The 21,615-nt window shown below is 49.8% G+C and overlaps 1 protein-coding gene across 2 annotated transcripts in view; it reads left to right on the top strand.

Moving 5' to 3' along the window:
* The window catches only part of ARHGEF2 (Rho/Rac guanine nucleotide exchange factor 2), a 50,104-nt gene extending 36,433 nt beyond the window's left edge, over positions 1 to 13,671 (top strand). For both annotated transcript variants that reach the window (XM_049782208.1, XM_049782209.1), the window contains 10 exons: positions 681 to 850; positions 5,508 to 5,575; positions 7,212 to 7,412; positions 7,575 to 7,691; positions 7,915 to 7,982; positions 8,649 to 8,684; positions 8,838 to 8,888; positions 9,340 to 9,783; positions 10,614 to 10,797; positions 12,547 to 13,671. In XM_049782208.1, the coding sequence (XP_049638165.1) occupies positions 681 to 850; positions 5,508 to 5,575; positions 7,212 to 7,412; positions 7,575 to 7,691; positions 7,915 to 7,982; positions 8,649 to 8,684; positions 8,838 to 8,888; positions 9,340 to 9,783; positions 10,614 to 10,797; positions 12,547 to 12,620 (1,413 nt within the window). In that variant the 3' untranslated portion in view covers positions 12,621 to 13,671. The remainder of the gene's footprint in view (positions 1 to 680; positions 851 to 5,507; positions 5,576 to 7,211; positions 7,413 to 7,574; positions 7,692 to 7,914; positions 7,983 to 8,648; positions 8,685 to 8,837; positions 8,889 to 9,339; positions 9,784 to 10,613; positions 10,798 to 12,546) is intronic.
* Positions 13,672 to 21,615: the final 7,944 nt, after the last annotated feature.

The raw sequence follows: 21,615 nt of genomic DNA, 5'->3' as shown, positions 1-21,615 counted from the left end.
CCTGAGTATTGTTGGGTATGGGCCCCCCTCCAACAAAACAAAACAAAAAAGATGAAGCCAGTGATTTCTCTGAAGTTGAATGTGATTTGTAATTATTTTTAGGGACCAGAGTGATAGCACAGAAGTAGGGTGTTTGCCTTGCATGTGGCTGACCCAGGATGGACCCGGGTTCAATCCATGGGATCCCATATGGTTTCCCGAGCCTGCCAGGAGCAAATTCTGAGTGCAGAGCCAGGAGTAACCCCTAAGCACCACCGGGTGTTAACCAAAGACAAAACAAAACAAAACAAAAAAACAGACTTCACCAGTGCACCTTTCCTGCCACCAATGTCCCCAGTTTCCCTACCACCCACCCTTCCTCACCAGTCTATGGGTCAGGCATTTTACTCCCCCCCTCCCCTCTGCCCCTCCTTCCTTCCCTCCCTCCCTCCCTCCCTCCCTCCCTCCCTCCCTCCCTATCTATCTATCTATCTATCTATCTATCTATCTATCTATCTATCTATCTATCTATCTATCTTTTAACACTCTGGCTTACACTATTGCTAATGAAGTGGTACCATGCATATAACTTTATCCCCTTTTAGCACCCATTACCTGGATGGGTATTTCTGAATGATGAAAGACCCACAATCCCCTGAGTCAGGACCCACACATCTGACCATACCCTTCTGTGACTGCAGGACAAGCCGTCCGTGATCTCACTGCAGAACCTCATTGTCAGAGACATTGCCAACCAGGAGAAAGGGATGTTCCTTATCAGCGCGGCGCCTCCGGAGATGTATGAGGTTCACACAGCATCTCGTGATGATCGAAGCACCTGGATCCGTGTCATTCAGCAGAGTGTTCGTGTGTGAGTGTGCACAGGGCTTGTAGTACTTGTGGCTGAGGGCCCCAGGCCCTGACACTGCCAGAACCCCAGATCCCAGATGCAGTGGTGGCACTGAGGCTGGAAGTGGTCCCCGGCAGGAAGAGTTCTCAGACCAGCCCAGGAAGTTCTCACAGCACAGGAAAGCAGAGCTTAGATGCCACCAGTCACCTTTTCTGTGCCCCTAATTCACCCTTATCCTAAGCACATGCCAGCAGCAGGATGATTTTGCCAGCATTAAAGTCTTGTTCTATAGGCAGTGGGCTGTTCCTTTTATTCAAACTGCATTTTACCTTCATTTTCCATTTTTATTAGTTTTATTTTTTTGCGGGGGGAGCCACCTGGTTGTGTCTCAGCACTCAGGAATTATTCCTGTGGGCTTAGGGGATTGTACAGGATACTGGGGATTGCACTTGGGTCAGCCAGGAGCAAGACATACACCTTGCTGGAGTATTACCACTCTGGTTCCAACTTCATTTTTTTTCTTTTTTTTTTTTTTTTTTGGTTTTTGGGCCACACCTGGCAATGCTCAGGGGTTACTCCTGGCTGTCTGCTCAGAAATAACTCCTGGCAGGTATGGGGGACCATATGGGACTCCAGGATTCGAACCAACCACCTTAGGTCCTGGATTGACTGCTTGAAAGGCAAATGCCGCTGTGCTATCTCTCCGGCCACCAACTTCATTTTTTAAAACTGAATGAAGAAGAGGGACCAGAGAGGTAGGACAGTGGGAAAGGCATTTTCCTTGTAGATGGCCCACTCTGGTTTAGTCCCCAGCACAAAGGGTCCCCTGAGCCCCGCCAGAAATGATCTCTGAGCACAGAGCCAGGCATGACTTAATTAAATAAAAATAAATGAAAAGGAGCCAGAGTGATACCACAGCGGTAGGGCATTTTTCTTGCACGTGGCCACCCAGAACGAACCCATGTTCATTCCCCAGTATCCTGTAGGGCCCCCCCAAGCCTGCCAGGAGCGATTTCTGCATGCAAAGCCAGAAGTAATATCTGAGTGCAGCCAAATATGACCTAATAATAAAAAACCAAAAACAAAGAATGATAAAGAATATCAGAACTCGGGGCCGGAGAGATAGCATGGAGGTAAGGCGTTTGCCTTTCATGCAGGAGGTCATCGGTTCGAATCCCGGCGCCCCATATGGTCCCCCGTGCCTGCCAGGAGCAATTTCTGAACCTGGAGCCAGAAATAACCCCTGAGCACTGCCGGGTGTGACCCAAAAACCAAAAAAAAAAAAAAAAAAAAAAAAAAAAAGAATATCAGAAATCTTAGGGCTATAGCCCAGAGCAGCAGGATTCATGAATAAGTGCAGAGTTGGAAGGAAGTGGTTGAGTGCTAATGCAGCCAGCCTTTTATTGCTCTGGGACACACACCAGCCTTGTAGTCTTTTATTCTCTTGTTATGAATAGTCAGCCAATGTCTTCCTGGATGCTGTTGGTAATGGCTCCTTAAAGATTATACCCGTGGGCCCGGAGAGATAGCACAGCGGCGTTTGCCTTGCAAGCAGCCGATCCAGGACCAAAGGTGGTTGGTTCGAATCCCGGTGTCCCATATGGTCCCCCGTGCCTGCCAGGAGCTATTTCTGAGCAGACAGCCAGGAGTAACCCCTGAGCACTTACCGGGTGTGACCCAAAAAAACCAAAAAACCAAAAAAAAAAAAAAAAAGATTATACCCGAAAAATCACATTTTCTTTCCTTTTCTTTTTCTTTTTTTTATTTTTATCTTGGGGCCACACCTAGCAGCAATTAGAGGTTATTCCTCGCTTTGTGCTCAGAAATTACAACTGGCAGGTTCAGGTGACCATATGGGATCAAACTTAGGTCGTCTGCATGCAAGGCAAATAAATGCTCTTCTCACTGTGTTATTGCTCTTACCCACCATACGTTTTCTTTTTGTGTTTCGGTTACACCCAGCAGCGCTCAGGAGTTACTCCTGCCTCTGTGCGCAGAAGTCGCTCCTGGTAGGCTCGGGGGAATATATGGGATGCTGGGATTCGAACCGGGGTCCCTCCTGTGTTGACCATGTGCAAGGCAAATGCCTTACCCTGTGCTATGACTCCAGCTCCTCACACGATTTTCTTATATGATTTGGGGTCTATATCTGGCATTCTACTTGTAGTTACTATCTCTGCAGTTACTCACACATTGTTTTCAGAATTCAGGAAATGGAGTCATCTCTACTTTATCATATGTAAATCCTTATTTTTTTTATTGTTATAGGGAGAGGCACTCTGGTGGGGCTATTTTTTACTAGGTCACACCCAGCAGGGTTGGGCATAGGGCCTAGGGACAAGTGGCACTTGGGACTGAACCTTGGTCCTTACACATGTAAGACCTCTGCTCTTCCACTGGAGCCACCTGTCTAGATCTGCCCTTAGACTTGTGAACATGTTTTCTAGAAATCTGTACAGGCCCAGAGCGATCGTACAGTGGGTAGAGTGCTTGCCTTGTATGGGGCCGACTGAGTTTCAATCCCCAACATTCTTTATAGTTCCCCATGCTCCACTGGGTTCAGAGCCAGGAGAAAGCCGTAGGCACTGCTGGTTGTGCCCCCAAAACAAATAAATTACAGTTTTCAGCAATACTACCAGGTGTTGCCCCTACAAAAATGGGCAAAAGCTTGGCATTGCCCGTTCTAAAGGTGATGCAAAATGCCACCCCATTGACAGATTCACATGACTTCTTCATTGTTCGTATTGATATTTGTGGTCATAAAATTATAGTTGATAATAGGGGCTAGAGTGACAGCACAGTGGGCAGGATGCTTGCTGTGCACCTGGCTTACCCTGGTTTGATCCTTGGCACTCCATATGGTCTTCTAAGTAGTGCCAGAAGTGATTTCTGAGTGTAGAAGCAGGAGTAATCTCTGAGCATTGCCTGGTGTGCCCTCCCCTGAAAGAAATTATAGTTGGTAATAGATATGGTGGTTTTCCAGAACAGTGGATAATATTTACTGTCAGTTCAGCCAGGTAGCTAAACTAGGAATCATGGGGGTGGTTTGGTTGTTTTATTTTGGGGGTCACACCCAGTGATACTCAGGGATTTACTCCTGGCTCTGCACTCAGAAATTGCTCCTGGCAGGCTCAAGGGACCATATGGGATACTGGGAATCTAACCAGAGTAAGTCCACAGTTGGCCGCTTGCAAGGCAAACACCCTACCACTATGCTATCACTCCGGCCCGTGATCATGGGTGTTCTAATCAGTCTTGACAGTGGACGTTCAGTCCCAAGGTGGAGGTGCTTAGATTCAGTGCTGGGGGTTCCTTGGACTTCAGAAGAGACAGGTGGTGCTGGGAAGGAGCTCAGGGCCTTTGTTTCTGAGGCTTACACTCCAGCCCTCCTTTTTGTTAAGATTTGGAGATAGTATTCAAGGATTGTTCCTGGCACTGTTCTGTGGATAATGTGGTACCAAGGATGGAACCCAGGTTTCTGCGTGAAAAGCCTGTGCCCTGTGCTCCAGCACTTTGATCCATGTCTTTGACTTCTTAAATCCTAAGAGGAAGGTCTAATTCTCATATCTCAGGTCCCACGTTATAAGTCTGGCTAATGCAATAGTATAGTGGGTAGAGCCCTTGCCTTGCATGTGTCTTTCCCAGGTTTGATTTTGGCATCCCATATGGTCCCTGAGCACTGCCAGGAGTGATGCTTGAGCTCAGAGCCAGGAGTAAGCGACTAAGCCCTGAGCACCAGTAGGTGTACCCTCTCCATGTGTCCCCACCCCCAGCCAGCTCCCCTACCACCACCAGCAAAAAAGGCCACCTGGTAAATAATGGATCCAGGATTTACTTAATTTTGCTTTGGGGGCCACACCTGGCAGTGCATAGGGGCTATTCCAGAGCTCAACAGTGACGCTCTGGGGACTAAGTAGTGCTGGGGATTTTAACCCTGTCACACACATGCAAGGCAAGGGCTGTCACCCTGTACTATTTCTCCCACCCCTGAGCCAGGCTTTGAGCCTAGTTGGTTGCTGCCCATGGTTATCCTCTGAAGTGTACCTCCTGACCAGGTCACCTTTAAGAGAGGTGCCTTTGGGGCCCGGAGAGATAGCACAGCGGTGTTTGCCTTGCAAGCAGTCGATCCAGGAACTAAGGTGGTTGGTTCGAATCCCGGTGTCCCATATGGTCCCCTGTGCCTGCCAGGAGCTATTTCTGAGCAGACAGCCAGGAGTAACCCCTGAGCATTGCCAGGTGTGGCCCAAAAACCAAAAGAGAGAGAGAGAGAGAGAGAGAGAGAGAGAGAGAGAGAGAGAGAGAGAGAGAGAGAGAGAGAGAGAGAGAGAGAGGTGCCTTTGCAGTCAATCACTGGAGAGAAAAGAGATTCAAGAGACGGAAGCCATGGGTGCTGGGTGATAGATAATACAGTGGCTAAGGTATTTGCCTTGCACAACGCTGACCAGGATTCGATCCTTGTCATCCCATACAGTTCCAGGCATGATTTCTGAGTGCAGAGCCTGGAGTGATCCCTGAGTACCCCTGGGTGTGGCCCCAAAACAGAAAAAGAATGAAGCCAGGCCTGGTGCAATTGAGTCTTCCCAGAAAACAGGAGCTTGTTTGGAAATCTGATTCTTGTCTGTAACCTCTCTCTCTCTCTTTCTCCCTTCCTTCCCACCCTCGACCTATGACTCTTTAGGTGTCCATCTAGGGAGAACTTCCCCCTGATTGAGACAGAGGATGAGGCATATTTACGGCGAATCAAAAGTAAGTCCAGCTCCAAGCTCAGTTGGTAAAACACTTCACCCTGTGAAATACTATGGCTCTGGGCCCGGAGAGATAGCACAGCGGCGTTTGCCTTGCAAGCAGCCGATCCAGGACCCAAGGTGGTTGGTTCGAATCCCGGTGTCCCATATGGTCCCCCATGCCTGCCAGGAGCTATTTCTGAGCAGACAGCCAGGAGTAACCCCTGAGCAATGCCGGGTGTGGCCCAAAAAATCCAAAAAAAAAAAAAAAGAAATACTATGGCTCTGTTGATTATTTTGTTGTTGTTGCTTTGGTTTTGGGCCACACCTGGTGGCACTCAGGGGTATCTCTTGGCTCTGCATGCAGATATCACTCCTGACAGGCTTGGGGAACCATATAGAATGCCAGAGATTGAACCCAGGTCCATTCCAGATCAAAAGCTTGCAAGGCAAATGCCCTACTGCTGTGCTATTGGTCCGGACCTCGGCTCTGTTGATTTCTGTTTCGTTTGTCACTTTTGTTTTGGGGAGCCATCCCGGCAATACTCAGGACTGACTCCTGCATCTGTTCAGGGATAACTCCTGTTCTTTTTTATGTGGCACTATATGTTGGAAGATTAAACCAGGGCTGACCATATACAAAGGAAGTTTCTTACCCACTGTACAGTCTCTCCTGCCCACTATCTTGCTTCTTACTGTAGGGCCTGGTATCAGTCAGTTTTGACCTAATGGGTATATAAGAAAACCAGTAAAAATCTGTTGCTAGCCAGCCAGACTCATGGCTCAGTAGAACACTCATCTTGCATGTTTGAGGCCTCGGATTTCATCAATCCTGGCACTGCTAAAATTAAAAATTAAAAAACAAGGGGCCGGAGAGATAGCATGGAGGTAAGGCGTTTGCCTTTCATGCAGAAGGTCATCGGTGGTTCGAATCCCGGCGTCCCATATGGTCCCCTGTGCCTGCCAGGAGCAATTTCTGAGCATGGATCCAGGAGTAACCCCTGACCACTGCCGGGTGTGACCCAAAAAAAACCACACACACAAAAAAATTAAAAAACAAAGGGGCTTGAGTGATAGCACAGTGGTAGGGCATTTGCCTTGCATGCGGCCACCCTTCGGATGGTCCTGGGTTTGATTCCTAGCATCCCATATGGTCCCCTGAGTATTGCCGGGTATGACCTAAAAATAAAAAATAGGGCCGGGTGGTGGCGCTAGAGGTAAGGTGCCTGCCTTGCCTGCGCTAGCCTTGGACGGACCACGGTTCGATCCCCCGGCGTCCCATATGGTCCCCCAAGCCAGGAGCAACTTCTGAGCGCATAGCCAGGAGTAACCCCTGAGCGTCAACGGGTGTGGCCCAAAAACCAAAAAAAAATAAATAAATAAAAAAAATAAATAAAAAATAAAAATAAAAAAGAGACAGGTATTAAATAAGGTGGAAAACTCATGCTTTCTGGTGGGAAGGGAGATGTTAGGACATACGTAGCAGTATGACATTTTTTGTCTTTAGCTGACTGGTCAGCCATTGGGGGAAGAGCTCTAGGTACAAGGAGAGTTTACAGTCCCTTTTGGCAGGGCCACACGGGTGGGGATGGGGCTCAGCAAGTGCCCCTGCCTGTCCTGGGCTTCCTTCCCTGCACTCACCTGCCGCTTGCCCCCAGCGGAGCTGCAGCAAAAGGACCGAGCGCTGGTGGAACTGCTGCAGGAGAAGGTGGGGCTGTTTGCTGAGATGACCCACTTCCAAGTGGAAGACGACAGTGGGGCCGGGGTGCCCCTGCCCACGTTGCCCCGGGGGCTGTTCCGCTCTGAGTCCCTGGAATCCCCTCGAGGAGAGCGGCTGCTACAGGATGCCATCCGAGAAGGTAAGAGACCCCCACACCCTTCATAGGGAAGGCGCTGGGTCCATGTTCCTGCCTCACTGAGCTCCTTATACCTCTGAAGAGCCATGCCATGGGTCCTCCCCGGGTTCTGCATGTCCATGTCTGGGGTAAACAAGTTTCTCACCCCTTCCTCTCTGCTCCCAGTGGAGGGCCTGAAAGATCTACTGGTGGGGCCTGGAGTGGAGCTACTGGCACCCCGAGAGCAGAGTTCGCCCACAGAGCCTGATGGAGGGGGTGGTACTAGCCCGGCCCTTACTACCAGTAAGTAGGTTGGCCCTGGAGGAAGGGATGAGGGTCAGAGGGCATCCCTGGGGGGCAGGTATGGGGTAGCCATAGGGGAGGAGAGAGATTAGATTGGGTGGGGAGGGAATGGGGGAGGAGAAGAGAGGTAAGGGGGCACTTTGGAGCAGGAGGGGACAGGGGGTGGCCAGGAAGTGGGACACGAGCCCCTCCTCTCAGCTCAGGTTTGTTCCTTTCTCCATAGACGGAGAAGCCAGAACTTTGAACGGCTCCATTGAGCTATGTAGAGCTGACTCAGACTCTAGCCAGAAGGTGAGTCATTCTTGGCAGGGCTTGTGGGGGGACTCTGTGGGTGCAGGGATTGAACCTGGGCCAGCTACCTATAAGGCAAGTGTCTACCTGACTATCTTGATCCTCCAACTCCCTCTTTTCTCTCATTATGGTCTTGGGGCCACACTTGGCAGTTATCAGGGACGATTCCTAGCTCTGTGCTTGGGGTGATCCTTGGCACATAGATTCCTGATGGTATCTGGGATTTTTTTTTTGGAGGGGGAGGGCACACCCTGTGAGTTACTCCAGGCTTTGTGCTCAGAAATCGCTCCTGGCTTGGGGGACCATATGGGACTCTGAGCTATCGAACTGTGGTCCATCCTAGGTCAGCCATACCACTGCGCCCCTATTTGCTCTTTTTTCTTTTGTGGCCACACCCGGCAGTGCTCAGGGCTTACTCTTGGCTCTGTGCTCCTGCCTGAATCACTCCTGGCATTTCTCAGGGAACCACATGGCGTGCTGGGGATTGAACCCAGGTTACCATTGTGTAAGGCAAGTGCCCTATCCACTGTACTATTGCTCTGATCCCAAAAGGTGGGTTTTTAAAAGAGATCAGACCTGGCCAGGATGGGCCAGCAGGGAGCAGCTAATCTCTAATACAGCTCCGCGAACTGGCACCAACTGACTATCATTGTCCCTTTTTCATAGGACCGAAATGGGAACCAGCTACGATCCCCCCAGGAGGTGAGCTGCGGAGGGCTGGGTCACTGGAACCCAATTTGGGAGGTTTGAGGGAGAGAACACCCCGTCATGTTCCCATATAACCCCTCACTTGGTCTCTGATTCGTACCCTTCTGCTGATGCTCAAGCCCGTCCTTGCCTCTCCTCTGTCCTCAGGAAGCTTTGCAGCGACTGGTCAGTCTCTACGGGCTGCTTCATGGCCTCCAGGTCAGTGGGGCGAGGGCTAGTGTGGGAAGGTGGGCCAAACCCCAGCTCCCCTTCCTCATGGGTTTTCTAAGTGTCCCCTAATTCCAGCTCTCCAGGAATCTGGACTTGGGCCCTGGGCATTAAGATAGAGCAATGGGGACTGGAACATAGCTCGGGCTTAGTTTTTAGTTTTGTTTTAGGGGGCCATACCCAGCAGTGCTCAGGGATTACTCCTGGCTCTGTAGTCAGTAAATACTTCTGGTGGGGTGGGGTGGGATCAAACCCAGGTCAGCCATGTGCAAAGCAAGTGCCCTACCAACTTTACCATCCCTCTGGCCCCTGAGCTCAGACCTTGTACCATGAACACTGTGGATGCGGCCCACATGCCAATAGACAAATGGGGTGATTGGTTTGCAGAACAGAAATAGATTCAGGCTACCCTGATCCCTTCTTGTCTGTTTTCCTCCTGCAGGCGGCTGTGGCCCAGCAGGACACACTGATGGAAGCGCGTCTCCCTGAAGGCCCTGAGCAACGGGAGAAGCTGGCCCGGACCAACTCTCGGGATGGGGAGACTTGCAGGGTGGCGGCCGCCCCCGTGACCCCGGAGAAGCAGGCCACAGAGCTGGCACTGCTGCAGCGACAACACGCGCTCTTGCAGGAGGAGTTGAGGCGCTGCAGGCGGCTGGGAGAGGAGCGGGCCACAGAGGCCTGCAGCCTGGAGGCGCGGCTGAGAGAGAGTGAGCAGGCCCGGGCCCTGCTGGAGCGTGAGGCCGAGGAGGCCCGCCAGCAGCTGGCTGCGCTGGGCCACACAGAACCCACCTTAGCCGAGGCGCCCTGGGCACGCAGGCCACTGGACCCTCGACGCCGCAGCCTCCCTGCGGGCGATGCCCTGTATGTGAGCTTCAACTCACCGCAGGTGAGCTTCCCTGGGGTATGTCATGGGATCCTGGAGACAGAAGGAGGGTACTTGGGGGAATTGAGCCAAGGGTATAGGACCAGAGGCTTGAGGCTCAGTGGAGAAGCAGATGGTTGAAGAACCTAGGAAAGGGAGGGCCTGGATGTGGCATGTGTCCATATGCCTCACATGCTTCACAAGACCTAGATTCTAACACTTTGGAGGGAAAAAAAAACAGTCAAAACTGGGGCCAGAGCGATGGCGCAAGTAGTAAGGCACTTATTTGATTTGCAAATAATGGATGGACCGTGGTTTGATTCCCAGGTCCTATATGGTCCCCCAAGCCAGGAGCGATTTCTGAGTGTATAGCCAGGAGTAACCTCTGAGCATCATGGTGTGGCCCAGAAAGAAGGGAGGGAGGGAGGGAGCGGAGGGGGGAGAGGGAGGGAGGAAGGGAGGGAGGAAGGGAGGGAGGAAGGGAGGGAGGAAGGGAGGGAGGAAGGAAGGAAGGAAGGAAGGGAGGGAGGGAGGGAGGGAGGGAGGGAGGAAGGAAGGAAGGAAGGAAGGAAGGAAGGAAGGAAGGAAGGAAGGAAGGAAGGAAGGAAGGAAGGAAGGAAGGAAGGAAGGAAGGAAGAGAAAGAAGTCAAAACCAGGAAGGAGGGAGGGAGGGAGGAAGAAGGGAGGGAAGAAGGGGAAGGAAGAAAAAGACAGGAAGGAAGGAAGGAGGGAGGGAGGGAAAGAAGGAGGAAGGAAGGAAGGACAGTCAAAACCAAAGTGAGTAGCAGGTAAAGCTAAGGGCCCCTGTTCTGCTCACACCCTGGTCCTCTCATTCCCCCTGTCAACACCTGCAGTCCAGCCGAGGCCACGAGCACTTGGACCTACCTGTGACTCTGCGCTCCATCCATCGACCTTTTGGGGAGCGGGAGAGGCCGGAGCTGGGTAGCCCAGAGGAGCGGCTGCAGGACAGCAGTGACCCTGACACAGGCAGCGAGGAGGAGGGCTGCAGCCGCCTCTCGCCTCCCCACAGTCCCCGAGGTGAGACCCCCATGGAGCACAAAGTCTCTGGGTCCCAGGTCTGTGGTGTCCAAAGGGACCTTTTCATTGATGTGCCTCCTAACTCAGTGGGGGCACTTCTTTTGCCATCTGGCGGGGTTAGATTGTGTGGCTTGGGAGCACAGGAAGCAGGTACCTCTCCAGTAAGTTGGTGCTTCTCAACCTTTTCAGATTGGACATTGGATTGGGGGCCAGAGCTGGTATCACAGCATGTAGGGTTTTTGCTTTGCATGCAGCTGACCTGGGTTCGGCATCCCATATGGTACCCTGAGCCCGCCAGGATTGATTTCTAAGCACAGAGCTTATAGTAATCCCTGAGGGTTGTCAGGTGTGGTCCAAAAATAAAACAAACAAACAAAAAAAAGAAAGAAAGAAAAGAAAGGAAGAAAGCATTTGAGGACGCATAAGGGTAGCACACAATGCTTGCATATGGCCAATCCGGTTTGATCCCTGACATCCCATATGGGCTGTTGAGCCTGCCAGGAAGTGATTCCTGAGTGCAGAGCCAAGAATAACTACCAGGTGTGACCCCCAAACAAAGAAAACACTAGGGAAGTAAGTTGCCTGATGTTACGTGACCCTCACCCATTTAAGGCAGTATCCTATCACTGAACTCTTCACCCCTGACTCCTAGAAATGAAGTTTTTGAGGGAAGGTGGTTTTGGGTCATATTGCGAGTACTTGGGGGTTACTCCTGGCTCTGCTCTGTGAATTCCTTGCTGCATTCAAAGAATCCTATTGGGTGCTGGATCAAACCCAGGTCAGCTACATAAAAGGCTAGTGCCTTCCTTGCTGTCCTATTTCTCTGGTCCCAATTAAGACATTTTCAAAGAGAACTAGAACGCTATCTCAGTGGACTAGTGTGTAAGTTTTGCATGCAGGAGTCCTAGGTTTGATTCCTTGAGCAATGCCAAGGGTGAGTCCCCAGCACCTTCTTGGTCATAGATAAGTTTGACCAAAAAAATTTTTTTAATTATTTTTCAAAGAGCTGCAAGTTATTTGTTGTTGTTAAATTTTGGGAATACATCAATGTGCTCAGGGGGCTAATCCTTGCTCTGTACTTAGGATGACTCCTGGTCATCCTATATACAGGAGCCTATGTGGTGCTAGGAATTTGAATGAAAGTGAGCCATACCCAGGACAAGCATCCTGTCCACTGTACATTCTCTCTGGATTAGATTTATTAGTTTTCACAGTTGGCTCAGAAAATAAAAAAATAACTGGCTCGAGTAATAGTAATAGGCTTAGGGCACATGCCTGGCCCAGCCTGAGTTCAACCCTGGGTCGAGTCAGGTTCAATCCCCAGCATCCCATATGGTCCCCATCAGCACCAGGAGTGATCCATTAGTGCAAAACCAGGATTAAGCCCTGAGCACTGCCAGGTGTGACCCAAAACATAAAAACAAAAATAAAAATAACCCAAAAAAGGGAAGATAAGTAAAGCCACAGGAACTTCATAGGCTCACAGGCTCATCCGATTGATCATCTGTTTTGTTCATGAATTGCCCTCTCAGATTCAGGTAGCCTGTTCAGTTTCAGTGTCTGAGCTTGGATGCATTTGTGTGGTGACCATCAACCTCACCAGGCATCATCGGGGCTCCTCACGGGAGGCACTAGTTACTTAGTTAAGTTAGTTACTAGTTAGTGTCGAACCTCAGTGTCCCTCCTGCAGTTGGGGCTCAGGCCCAGCAATCTCTGCTCACTCCCTGACGTCTCCCTTTCTCCTTGCAGATTTCAGTCGAATGCAGGACATCCCGGAAGAGACGGAGAGCCGTGACGGGGAGCCTGTGACTTCAGAGAGCTAAGGGGGGGGGCCCTCCCTCCTACCTTGTGCCCCCCAGAACATGACTGAGGGTGGCAAAGCTTGGCGGCTGCCACTTGCCAATCCTGAGGAAACATGTAGTGCCAGAACTGCTGCCCGCCTTGCCAGCTCAGGGGATCCTTGGATACCTGGAGCCTTTTAGGAAACCTGGGGTGCAGCCACCGCGCCCCTGATGGCATCCAGAAGCAACACCACCGATGCCAGTTTTTCATGCCTCATCCCTCTGACTTAGGAAACTTTATTTATTTATTTGTTTATTCATTATAGAGGGAGAGGGGGAGATTGAAAGGACCAGGGACACGGGAACCAAGCCATAGCGATCGGGGGGCCTTGTTCTTGAACACTACTGGGGTTTCTTCAGGCTTCACCTGCAGCTGCTGGGTTTAACTCTGACACCCCCTCCAGCAATATCTGGCTTTCAGGGGTTTGGGGGTCTGTAGATCCAGGACAGTAGCCTCTTGCTGCTGCCCACTTTCCCCACCCTCCCACCCCCCATCTGCCATGGGAATCCTGGGAGAGAACGTGGCTTCCCAGAGCAGATGAAACCATCAAGCCATGGTTGGTGGAAGGGCTGCAGGGAGAAAACCCACAGGGACCAGAATGTTGTTGTTTTTATTTTTTTCTGTTGTTCTTTTTTTTTTTTTTGTACCAAAGCCAACTGCACGTGTTATATATTTTTAAGAAGATTGTAGGTAATTTGACATTGCGGCCTCTATCTCCGCATCTCTGAAGAACTCGAGAGATGGGGTTTCCATGACTTCCCCCCTCAGTGACAGTTGCAAGGGGGGGGGGGACCTACTCTGACCTCTTCCCCAGTTATTTGGGAAAAAGCATTCTAGGGTGAATCAGGAATCTTGGAAAAGCCTGAATTCACTCTCACCTCAGCAACCAGGGCCTGAAACCTCTGTGAATTAGGGGAATTTTTTTTCTAATATTCCCTCCCACCAGTGCCCAGAACCCCCAGATATTTTTTTCCAATTTGATTGTAAAATGGATAAAGCAGGGAATATTAAAATACCTGGAAACCCATGAAACGCTGCTGCTGCTGTGTGTGACGGTTGTGTGGCTGCTGAGGGGAAGGGAGCCCCGTGTTCCTGGAAGAATCCTTTTTCTCACAAGGAGGAAAGGCCTCTTGCCAGAAAGTGCCACAGACCTTGTGTGAAGGTCATGGGTAGTCACAAATATGGGGATGAAAGTGACACTGAGATGGAAGAGACAGCACAGAGGATGGGGTGATTGCCTTGCATGTGGCCAACCCCAATTCAATCCCCAGTACCCTAGAGGGGGCCTCTTGAGCCCTATCAGGAGTGATTTGAGTGAAGAGCCAGGAGCCAGAGCACCACTGGGGGTAGCTCCCAAACCAAATCAAAATAGATGATGCCTTTAGGGTAAATCCTCCTAAATTCCAAATTTGAGTTAGTATTCAGTGGGCATTGCTAGCACTTGTGGAGCCACTGCAGGAGGTCAGGCAGGGTCACCCCAGCCTGCTTCTGCCATCCCATATCGCCCACACTACCAATTGCAGCCTCGGGGACATAGCCTCTGAGTCCTTGTCAGCCCACAGCCTCAACCCCAGCACTGAACCAGTGGCCCAGCTGACAGACTCCTGAACCTTTGAACCCTTGGATTACCTGTTGGGGGTCCCCCTGTAAAAATGGGGAGTTCTGAGACACCTCCAAGGGATCCCAGTGGTAGTGGCTTGCTGAGTGCATGCTGAGCTGGCGCTCTGCAACAGCTGCCTACCTCCCCTCTCTTTGACCCATTTCCTGTAGCCTCCTCCTTTCTCAAGGATTACCTGCTGGCTTCAATCTGAGCTCTTTGGAACACTTGCCTTGAGGGGCAGTGATGGTGAAGTTTCCTGTCACCTGCCCTGGCTGCTGAGCCCCATCCCCTTACGAAGGCCAAGAAAGAACCCCCACAATGAAGAAAATCAAACACACACAAGACACCACAGGGCTGTCACTCGTAGGGCAGGGTCTGGCCAGGTTACTTTCAGTTCTTATTCTGGGGTCTTCACTTCCTCTTTCTGCAGAGCCCCTGTGCAAGGAGGGGGTGCAGTCCTGCTGTGGTATCACATCATGACTGGCACAATGATGCTGTCTTTGGAGAGGCAAGATCTTGGCTAGAGGGGCCCGAGAGACAGAACAGTGGGTAGAGGTCTCTTGCCTTGCAAATGGCTGACCCAGGTTTGATCCCCTGTACCCCAGTATTATCCCTGATCTTCTCCAGGAGTGATCTCTAAGCACAGAGCCAGGAGTAGCCACCATCAATGCGAACAACAAAATGAGAATACATGTAAACAAAGTGCTTTCCATTTTGCTGTTTGTGTCGATTATTATTTAAAGGGAAAGTTGAGGGCATTTGTGGTGAAAAGGGGCAGAGGACTGTACAGTTATTAGTAGCACCAGGCACAGGGATTAGTGCCAACTAAAACACAGGTAGGAATTCATTGCAAAAGCAGTGACCTTGAGGCTGAGAGCAGGGAGGAAAGGGGGAGAGGAAGTCACAGCTTCCTGTTCCCGCCCTCTGGGAACCCAGCCTTGTGGAACGCACCAGAGTCTAGGCAGGTCCCTGCCCCCAGGATGAAGTCATCCAGCTCAATTTTCTCCCCACTTCCTCACCCTTCTAGTCTAGAGTTCAGAGGTCAATGACACCCCACTCCTCCAATCCCCTTCCGCCTGGCAGACCCATGGGCCCTGTCACACCCTCTCCCCCCACCTCATCCTGTCTCCCCATGAGCTCAGCTCGAACTGGAAAAAAAGACCTCATTGCATCCTCCCCGTTTTGAATCCTTCTTATTCCTGTCCTTTGCAGAATTTGCTTTTTTGGGGGAGAGAGATGGGAAGTGGGTAGAAAAAAAAATTTTTTTTTTCAAGAGATTCCAGAATATTCCATACTTTCCTGTAGTGTCTCCTCCAGTGAATTAAGATGTTTGCTGTTCAAGCTGCATCAGAGAGATGGGTGAGTCTGGCACTTGGCCATGCACACAGCTGACCCAGGTTTGATCTCAGTACCCCCTGGGGTCTCTTTAGTCCCACCAGGAGTGAACCCTCAGTGCACAACCAGAGCAAGCCCGGTGTGGCACAACACCAAAGTCAACAACAAAAAAACAAAACAGAATTGCAGCATTCTGCCCTGCCTTGAAATAGTTGATCCTCTGAGTTTTACTTTTTGGGGGTTTGTGGTGGGGATGAGAGTGAGGATTGAAATGGGTTAAGGCAAGTGTCTTAATCCCTTCTATCTGTCCAACCCTTCATTTTCACCTTTGTTATTCTTTTTCTTTGTTTTTAAGTTTTGGTTTTTGGGACACTCAGGGGTTACTCCTGGCTCTGCGCTCAGAAATCGCTTCTGGCAGGCTCGGGGGACCAACTGGGATGCCGGGGATCGAACTCTGGTCGGCCACGTGCAAGGAGGCAAATACCTCTCAAGTACCTCAAGTATCACACTGGTCCTGTAGTTCATAAAATCCTTTTCCTTGGCCTGTGACGCACAACGCCCCCTTGTGGTTAGGCAGAGCAAGGATGCCACCTACTGGCCAAGTTATGTTATTTCGGACTATTTCTACTACTGAGGCTCAAACCCAGGACCGCACAACCACAAGGTAAGAAGGGCTCTACAGCTCTACAGTCTACGGCCCAGACCCTTCCGTTTGTCTAGCTATTTATCCATTAATCGAAATCCTTAATATGTCAGGCACTTTGCTAGAAGCAGGAGACCAAAAGGGCCAGATTGCTAGTAGGGCATTTGCCTTGCATGCAGCCGACCCAGATTTAATCCCTGGGGCATTTCACGGGGTAATTTCTTTTTCTTTCCTTTTTTTTTTTTTTTGGTTTTTGGGCCACACCGGCAATGATCAAGGGTTACTCCTGGCTCTGAGCTCAGAAATTGCTCCTGGCAGGCTCGGGGGGCCATCTGGGATGCCTGGAATCGAACACAGGTCCATCCTGGATCTGCTGCGTGCAAGGCAAACACCTATCGCTGTGCTATAGCTCTTGCCTGCATAGGGTACTTTCTGAGTGCAAAGCCAGGAGTAACCCCTGTTGAGTGTGGCCCAAAACAACAAAGAGTAAATCTTTGAGATCATTTTGTTGAAATGAATCTGTGTTCTGCTGAGCAATAAATAGGAAGAAGAAAGATAAATACAAAGGGATGTGTGGGATATTAGGAAGCCAGACTGGGCCAGGGAGATGGCTCAGTGGATACAGACTGCATGCCAGAAGGTCTGGCTCCATCCCTGGCACCACAAAGGACCCTTAGACCCACTCCAGATGATTCCTGAGCACAGCTGGATATGGCACAACTCTCTCTAATAAAGCAATGAAGTACAGCTGAAAGAACTAACTCCAGCAATGCTTAGGCCCTAAGCCTTACGGGTTACTTCTGGCTCTGCACTCAGGTCATTACTGGCAGGCTTAAGGGACTCTATGGGGTGCCAAAGATTGAATCCCAGTCACCTGTATGCAAGGCAAGTACCATAGAGACAAACTTTATGGGCTGGAATATATAAAAAGATGTTAATTCTCTTTAACATAATTATTATTGCTAACATTATTTTGATTTGGCTTGGGGTTTTCTGACTGTTCAGACATGAGGGACTAAGAATACAGTGCTGGGGGCCAGAGCGATAACACAGTGGTAGTGCATTTGCCTTGAACGCGGCTGACCCAGGACTGCCCTGGGTTTGATCCCCGGCATCCCATATGATCCCCTAAGCCAAGAGCTATTTCTGAGTGCATAGCCAGGAGTAACTCCTGAGCATCATCGGGTGTGGCCCCCCAAAAAAGAAGACAGTGCTAGGGATCAAACCTGGATCAACTTTGAGCAAGGCAGTGTACTGGACCTCCAACCCTTATTATTTTGTTTTTTTAGGCCATACTCGGCAATGCTCAGGAGCTTTTCCCAGCTCCATATTTGGGGATCATTGCTGGTGGTGCCAGTGGAGGAGCACGTGGTTTGGGATCAAACCTGGCCTCCCTGCAGGTGTTTATTCTGTTAAACTCTCACTAGTGTATTTAAAAAATTATATTCTTTATCGCTGGTATATTTTTTTTATTCTTTTTTCTCTCTCCTCTCACCTGCTTTATTGTTGATGATGTTGTAAATCGCTGCAGTGACCAGAAATGGTACAGGCCTAGCTGTGGAGCTCACACTTTTTTTTTTTTTTTTTGGTTGCAGTGCCTGCTGGGGGTTGAAAAAACAAAACATGCCAAGTGTTGAGGAGGCAGGGTACTGTGAAAGCTCTTTCATATTGCTCCTTGCCCTTTTCCCCAGAAACTTCTGAGATTTTGGGGTCAGGAAAAAGCTAAAACAGATCAACTGGAGTGTGTAGGCTTGAAGGTGTGATATCGTTCCGGCCTCTTAAGTCATTTCTATTCCAGTAAAGGCCTCATTTCTATTTCTTGATTTGGGTTCTTCTGGCTGGTAATTATCCAAACATTCATACATTACTGTTGAGAATGTATAATAATGCAATCACTTTAAAAGCAGTTTGGGGGGGGCCGGGCGGTGGCGCTGGAGGTAAGGTGCCTGCCTTGCCTGCGCTGGCCTAGGAGGGACCGCGGTTCGATCCCCCGGCGTCCCATATGGTCCCCCAAGAAGCCAGGAGCAACTTCTGAGCGCATAGCCAGGAGTAACCCCTGAGTGTCACAGGGTGTGGCCCAAAAACCAAAAAAAAAAAAAAGCAGTTTGGGGGGGCCCAGAGAGATAGCACAGCAGCGTTTGCCTTACAAGCAGACAATCCAGGACCAAAGGTGGTTGGTTCGAACCCCGGTGTCCCATATGGTCCCCCGTGCCTGCCAGGAGCTATTTCTGAGCAGACAGCCAGGAATAACCCCTGAGCACCGCCGGGTGTGGCCCAAAAACCAAAAAAATAAATAAATAAATAAATAAATAAATAAAATAAAAGCAGTTTGGGGAAAAATAAAATTAAAACCATTGGGGCCGGAGAGATAGCATGGAGGTAAGGCGCTTGCCTTGCATCCAGAAGGTCAATGGTTCAAATCCCGACATCCCATATGGTCCCCCGAGCCTGCCAGGGGCGATTTCTGAGGTAGAGGAGTAACCCCTGAGCACTGCTGGGTGTGACCCAAAAACAAACAAATTAAAACAATTTGGGGAGCCAGTGGGTAGGGAGCTTGCCTTTCACATGACCAACCAGGTTTGATCCCTGTGATCCCAGATGGCCTCCCCAGGTCTACCAAGAACAATCCCTGAACACAGAACTAGTAGTAAGCCAAGTAACTAGGGGCCAAGGGATAACATAGGTAGGGCGTTTGCCTTGCACATGGCTGACCCAGGACCAATGGTGGTTGGATCACCAACATCCCATATGGTTCCCCGTGCCTGCCAGGAGTGATTTCTGAGCACAGAGCCAGGAGTAACCCCTGAGCACTGCCAGGTGTGGCCCCCCCAAAAAATAAACTCATTTGGGGGTCAAGGGGAGATCGGGGTAGAGTGCCCATCTTATCTTGCATGTGTGAAGTTATGAGTTTGACCTGGTTTCATTGATGTGATTGACAGAATGAGAACCAATAGGACTGCTACAGAGGGCTACAGTTATCATGTAGGGAATTTACCTTGTACATGCCGACCCGGGTCTATTTCTTATTTTCTTTATTTATTTTTGATTTTTGAGCCATACCCGGTGACGCTAAGGGGTTATTCCTGGCTATGTGCTTAGAAATCGCTCCTGGCTTGGGGACCATATGGGATGCTGGGGGATAGAACCGCTGTCCTGGGTCAACCACCTGCAAGGCAAATGCCCTACTGCTGCACCATTGTTCCAGCTCCTTGTTTTTGTTTTGGGGCCACACCTGGCATTGCTCAGGACCTACTCCTGGCTCTGCTCTCAGGAATCACTCCTGATTCACAGAGAGGTTCAGGGACTATATGGGATGCTGGGGATTGAACGTGCATGCAAGGCAAGCACTGTACCTTCTGTTGTTTCAGCCCCAGCCTACCTAGGTTTGATCCTCAACAGACAACAGTTTTTTGTTGTTGAAAGGGGTACATGCTGTAACATAAAACCCACAAATTTTGAGACTACCGCAGGCACCATACCTCGACCCCTAGGTGAAAGGGTCTGAAGAATTAGGATAACAGTGAAGAATTAATAAATCAAACCAGTCAGGAGAATCATGGAATCAGTGACTTCTGAGAAAGAGGGAGAGTGGAGTGAGAGAGAGGAGAGAGAGAGAAGTACCTATCCAGGTGGGCTTTTGCATATCAAAGGAAAGGTTTTAAGGAAAAAGGAAAATGGGGGACCACCTTTGTTTTGAGTTAATAGCTGGGTGTCAGCTCTGGAAATCAAATGCTTCATGGAGCCATATAGTACAGTGGGTAAGGCTCTTGCCTTGCATGGATTTACTTCCCAGATCCCCTATGGCTCCCCCAAGCCCACCACGAGATATTCGTGCTGCAGAGCCAGGAGTAACCCCTGAGCATTACTGTCATCCAAAAACAAAACAAATATAAATAGTGCTTCATGTTGGTCCACACAAGAGAGATGAACAGACCAAAAGATGTGAGTGGGAGGGCCCGGAGAGATAGCACAGCTGCTTTTGCCTTGCAAGCAGCCGATCCAGGACCTAAGGTGGTTGGTTCAAATCCCGGTGTCCCATATGGTCCCCCGTGCCTGCCAGGAGGTATTTCTGAGCAGACCTGGCTAGGAGTAACCCCTGAGCACCGCCGGGTGTGGCCCAAAAACCAAAAAAAAAAAAAAGAAAAAGATGTGAGTGGGAGGCAGTATTGTGCATCAGGACCTTGGACCAGGCAAAGGAGCTTGAAATTTTTCTTACTGAAGTGATGCAAAAGAGAGAGATAGCATGGAGGTAGGGCATTTGCCTTGCATGCAGAAGGATGGTGATTTGAATCCTGGCATCCCATATGGTCCCCTGACCCTGCCAGGAGCGATTTCTGACCGTAGAGCCAGGAGCAACCCCTGAGTGCTGCTGGGTGTGACCCAAAAAACAAAAACCAAAAGAAAAAAAAATCTATCTCTTGACACTGTAAAGATCCATTCAGAGAGATTGAGAATGATGAAATGTATCAATTGAAGGAGGTTTTTAATATGTAAGGGCTGGAAATGTTGGGAAATAGGAGAGGATTTTGTTGTTTATTTCTGGTCAACCCCCAGCTATATTCAGAGATTATTCCTGGCTCCTTCAGTAATTATTCCTAGTGGGCTCAGGGGACCTATGGGGCATTAGTAATCAAACTCAGGTGGACCGCTAGCAAGGCAAATGTCCTACCCACTGTACTATTGTTCTGACTCCTAGAAGACAGTTTTATTTTGTTTTTGAGTGCTCAGAGCTTACTCCTGAACTCAGGTATCACTCCTGGCAGGGTTCAGGGGACTATTTATATGATTCCAGGGAAAGAATTCAGGGCAGCTGTGTCCCAGGTAAATACCTTAACTTCTGTGGTATATCTCTGGCTGGTTTTATTTTGGTTTAGAATTTTTCATTTTAATTTAGTTGGAGGTTGGGTCACATTTAGATGTGCATAGAGACTTCTTCTGACTGTGGTCTCTCCCAGCAGTGCTCAGAACCACGTGGTGCTGGGAATGTACTGAAGCTTCCTGCATATAGAATAAGGTGTTCAGCCTATTGAACCAAATCTGACCTTGTTCCTATTTCTGTGCTCAGAAACCTGCTCCTGGCAGACTTGGGGGATCATATGGGATGCCCTACCGTTGTGCTATGGCTTCAGCCCCAAGACATTTTTGGGGGGGTCACACCTGTCGAGCTCAGGGGTTACTCCTGGCTCTGTGCTCAGAAATCATCCATGGCAGGCTCTGGGGACCATATGGGATGCCAGGAATTGAACCACTGTCTGTCCTAGGTTGACTGCATGCAAGGCAAACACCCTCCTGCTGTGCTATCTCTCTAGCCCCAAGAATTTTTTATTTTATTTTATTTTATTTTTTATTTTTATTTGGGGGGGGTTGGGCCACACCTGGCAGTGGTTAGGGGTTACTC

This window comes from Suncus etruscus, chromosome 10 (assembly GCF_024139225.1).
Source record: "Suncus etruscus isolate mSunEtr1 chromosome 10, mSunEtr1.pri.cur, whole genome shotgun sequence".
Taxonomy (NCBI): domain Eukaryota; kingdom Metazoa; phylum Chordata; class Mammalia; order Eulipotyphla; family Soricidae; genus Suncus; species Suncus etruscus.
Note: the sequence above shows the minus strand (reverse complement) of the source record. Positions and strands in the feature narration are given on the sequence as shown.